The 4,598-nt window shown below is 43.7% G+C and overlaps 1 protein-coding gene across 1 annotated transcript; it reads left to right on the top strand.

Annotated features, from left to right (window-relative positions):
- Nucleotides 1-378: 378 nt before the first annotated feature.
- On the top strand, nt 379-4,079 carry eef1b2 (eukaryotic translation elongation factor 1 beta 2). The gene is made up of 6 exons (XM_069196273.1): nt 379-547; nt 1,459-1,581; nt 1,801-1,924; nt 2,550-2,616; nt 3,173-3,298; nt 3,885-4,079. The coding sequence occupies exons 1-6, from the start codon at nt 468-470 to the stop codon at nt 4,037-4,039; spliced, it is 675 nt and encodes a 224-aa protein (XP_069052374.1). The 5' UTR covers nt 379-467; the 3' UTR covers nt 4,040-4,079.
- The last annotated feature ends 519 nt before the right edge of the window (nt 4,080-4,598 follow it).

The raw sequence follows: 4,598 nt of genomic DNA on the forward strand, positions 1-4,598 counted from the left end.
TTCTTCTCTGAGAACCGCCTGACGCGTTTAATTTCTCTTCGTTTCCACACGATAAGCTCTGTCAAATCATTGCTTCTAGTTTAAACTTTTACTGGGATTCTGCGAGAACTTTCACACATCAATTAAAGTCTCTCCGAAGTGCTTCGGACGTGCATTTCTTAAGGCTGTGTGTTTGAGACACGACGGATGGATCTTTCTCGTCATGCAAATTCAAAGTTGGATAATTTGTCATTTTCCCCTAACACATTGAAAACTTCGAATAAGATTCGTTCATTATATTATATAATAGGTAGTTCTTAATAAATTAGTTGTCCGAGGAGGTGAGGGTGGAGCCAGTGTTGTCGTCAGAGGTATAAATGTCATCGTAAGAAGAAACTCGTTCCTTCTCTCTTCCTGCTGGACCGCTGGTGTGAAGAAATCGTACCCCCGGGTCTTTGAAACGAGGTCTGCACAACAAATCTAATACAATGGGCTTTGGAGATCTTAAAACCCCGGCCGGCTTGAAGGTCCTCAACGACTTTTTGGCTGATAAAAGTTATATCGAGGGGTCTGTACACGGTATACGTTTTTTTTTTAATTTGCACGTTGGGAAGTTTTTTTGAGCACGCCTCACGAGTCATGTTAGCCGTGACACGTTGGCGCCAGATTAAACGAAAGGGGATTTTATCGTTTAAAAACTACAAAACCGGATTAATAAAATCACCGATGTTAGTTTTTTCCTATTTAAAAACGGGTGTAGTTCGCGATTCTGTTACGTAAACGTTAAAATTGACACGTAACTCTTACCCGGCAAGGCCTGTGGCCTGCTCAGTGATTAAGGACTTGGGAGTGCGGTTGTGGAGAAAATGGGCTGATAATATGTAAAATACATCTTAAACGTTTAATATTAAAAAAACGAAACTAATGAAAGTAAAACGATTTTTGTACTCGATTCTCATATGTTAATCATATCCTGACATTGTAGGCCATAGGCATTTTTACCGGGCTTAACTGCATTGCATTATCAGTATATTCTTGTTAGGAGCCCATTGAAAGTGTCCCCGACATCTGTCTGCGCCGTGCAAACTCCTTTTAGCACAACTTCAGTAAAAAAAATAACAGGACGGGATGTATTTGGATTCATTTGAAATGGCACAATTTTTTTTTTACCCTTTCGTTGCTCGGGTCGATTAGTTTTGCGGGGGTGCTAAAAAAGAAAACGGACGCATCACTCATTCACCCAGCTGAAATGAATTTATTCTCCTCAAATGTGAAATTCGCCTCATGCGTACTATTTTGGAAGATGTGTCGCAAGATTGAAGAGTTGTGAAAGACTGAATCTCGGAGAATGTTTTGACTCCTACGTCTATCGATTAATATAGTTGATAACCGTGTCCAACAGTGATGTTAAGTGCCCCTTTCAGGAAGAATCCGTTGTCTGTACCGTACGTGTAATGTGGGCTTTTATTTTCTGAACAGATACGTTCCGTCTCAGGCAGATGTCGCTGTGTTCGAGGCCCTTTCCAGCCCGCCTTCCGCAGACCTGTTCCATGCCCTGCGCTGGTACAATCACATCAGGTCCTACGAGAAGGAGAAAGCAAGGTACTGGCTGGCAAAGCAAGAGAGGAAATTTAAAAGCCTTCTTTGTGTTGTAAAATGAAGCCCGTGTTAACTGGTGGAGTGATGATCGTTTTCACCATCTTTCGCCTGAGCCTGTGATGCACAGCTTATCAGCTCTGACCCCAACCAGTTCATTTCGGTTGCAGGAGGTGGTGTACGCTATTGTCTCCCATCTCATACTCCCGTCCCTTATCTCCACAGCCTTCCTGGAGTGAAGAAGCCTCTGGGGAAGTATGGCCCAGCTGGAGTGGAAGACGTCACCAGTACCGAGTCGAAGGAGGAGGACGACGACGATATCGACCTGTTTGGGTCTGATGAGGAAGAGGTGAGTGCGTGTGGATTCTGCACAAAGCCAGCTGAGAGAGTCACTTTTGCAACGGGGGGGAAGAATCATTTTGTAGATTTGTTACAGATTATACGTGGATGTGGAAAGTGAGGTGTCCAGGGGTTGGACAATCCCCAATTCATCTTTTAACAATGAGTTATCGGTCTTGTGCAGCCAGGCACTGCTGTTGATTGTAATGTGTAGCACTGAGCTGCCTTGCAACACGTCCGAGTTCCACGTGGAGCCCTTGTAACCGATTCACGCAATCTTGTTTCGCAGCTGCATATCGTTCGATATAGAGATGCCACAATGGCACCGGTTCATAGATAATCATATTACAAGCAAATTTCAAGCCGCGCGTGAACTGAAGTGTTAACTGAAGGCGGCGGCTCTCCTAGAATGGTTTCTGCCAGCTCCTCGTCCAGATCGTGTTTTTCCCTTTGTGGCTGGCCAGAGTGATTTTTCTTCACCATCTTTCGGCTGAAGACGTGATGGACATTCTGATGTCTGACGGCCGCCAGCAGTCTCCTGCTTGTCTGTGCGTGTATCTGATGCTTTGTTCCTGGTCTGTCCGATTTTCTTTTTTTTTTGGGAGGTAACTTTCTTGATTTCTCCCCCCCCTTAGGAGAGTGAAGAGGCCAAGAGGGTGAGGGAGGAGCGTCTTGCGGCCTACGAAGCAAAGAAAGCCAAAAGTAAGCTTACCGCCTATATTCTGTCCCCGTGGCAGGGAGCAGGCTATATCTAGCAACCCTCTAATATCCCTCCCTGACCTGTATTGCACCAAACACACCTTTTGATTGCGTTTCCGGGCTTGATTCCGGTGTGCTTTCAAACAGCTGGAAAGGCTTGGGAGTTCTTGAGTACCTGTAGATTACGAAAACTGGTCATGGTGGATCTGCTCATTTGTATTGCTCATGGATTTGCAGTGATGTCAGTAGTGAATTTATAGGTGATCTGGGTTTTATTTCAGATGCTGCCCGTTGGGGCACAAAAAAATGAAAGTGTTTTGTTTGTGGGGCTCGATTCTTTGGAGGGGATCGCAAATTATTTTGAAGGGGGGATTTTTCAGAGCGGTGATTTGTTCGCTGGAACAGTGATGATCTAACTCACCATCTTTCGACTGAATCCCTGATGGACTGTTATTGATCTGATGGTTGCCAGCGTTCATATTTACAGTAGAGTTGATGCAGCGGTGCAATGTGCTTTAGTGTGCCGGGTGACCCTCGTCTTTTTTTTTTTTTCCTCCAGAGCCAGCGCTCATCGCCAAGTCCTCCATCCTGCTGGACGTGAAGCCGTGGGATGACGAGACAGACATGGCCAAACTGGAGGAGTGTGTCAGAAGCATCCAGATGGACGGTCTTGTCTGGGGATCCTGTAAGTGTGCTTGAATCAGTAATTTTCCCCAGCAGGGGCCGCTAGTGAATAAATCCCAAGTCTTTCCCATGTGCTGTATAGATATTCTGTATAATGTAGCACACGACTTCCCCTGTCCTTCAGATTTTGGGTTTTTATTTTAGTTCATAGCAAAAGAGAATTATTGTAGTGCTGTTCTCTGCTGGACTAAAGCCAGCCACGTCCTGTTCCTGAAGTATATTCCTGGAACATCTAATTCTATGTTGATTAGCAAAGAAACATTTTTTGTTCTAGGATACTTTACACTTTGGAGTAATATTTGGTATTTTACTGCATGTTCAGGTTTTTTGTCCAGTGAAGGGATTGATTTTGTTTACTTCAGGTGTTCTCTTGTTTAAGTGTCATTTTGACAAGGTTCTGACAAGTTTTTAATCAGCATGATTTTTAGATATGTTGCTTTGTTGTCAATGAAATAGTGGGTTCATATATATATATATTAAAGCAAATAAAATGTAGGTATTTGGAGAAATTGGTATTGACTGTGGAGACAACAGTAGTAGACTAGGATTTGGTTTTTAATTTTGCCGTTTACTTTTTTTTGTTCCAGCCAAACTGGTTCCAGTGGGTTATGGTATCAAGAAGCTTCAGATCCAGTGTGTAGTCGAGGATGACAAGGTGGGAACAGACCAGCTAGAAGAACATATCACAGCCTTCGAAGAATATGTACAGTCCATGGATGTGGCTGCTTTCAATAAGATCTAACCAGGAAGGCTCAGACAATAAAAGCACTTAAAAAAAAAAAGACTTGAGTTTTTTTTTTTGTGTACCAGGAGAAAATTAAACTCCCTAATTAGTTCTGGTTAAAAGCTGGAACATAGGATTTGAAATGCTCATGGGTGGGGAATTGGAGGGTCTTCTCATTTATCTCTGGACATTTGCTATGTAAAGTGCAAAGTTCTGGCCAGTTTCTTTTTATGTCTTACATGGAAATTGGCACAGGCAGGAGGGTAGATTTTTCCCAGTGCTATCATTTCAATCCTGTACACACCTGCTGGGTCCCAACTCGAGCCATTTCTGCTCGTGTGCAACTCGGCCAAATTTGTGCCACGGTTTTGTGCCTGTAGCTCATCACTCAGAAATTGAGGTCTGGGTTCAAAAGGGCGACGTTAACACTATGGAGCTTGATAGATGAGCACCTTTTAATGGGTGGGCCTGTGATGAAGGTTAAGTGATGCATGGCTACGGTCACTATGGAAATTTCATTGCTATGAGTTCTGATCCTGGAGAGCCGCAGTCCAGTATGTTTTACAGACCCCCATTA

This window comes from Lepisosteus oculatus, chromosome 12, assembly GCF_040954835.1.
Source record: "Lepisosteus oculatus isolate fLepOcu1 chromosome 12, fLepOcu1.hap2, whole genome shotgun sequence".
NCBI classification, from domain to species: Eukaryota; Metazoa; Chordata; class Actinopteri; order Semionotiformes; family Lepisosteidae; genus Lepisosteus; species Lepisosteus oculatus.

Coding starts and splice junctions, on each gene's coding strand:
- eef1b2 (XM_069196273.1), top strand. CDS start 468: ATGGGCTTTGGAGATCTTAAAACCCCGGCCGGCTTGAAGGTCCTCAAC. Junction 1,582..1,800: donor TACGAGAAGGAGAAAGCAAG/GTACTGGCTGGC, acceptor TTATCTCCACAG/CCTTCCTGGAGTGAAGAAGC. Junction 3,299..3,884: donor CGGTCTTGTCTGGGGATCCT/GTAAGTGTGCTT, acceptor TTTTTGTTCCAG/CCAAACTGGTTCCAGTGGGT.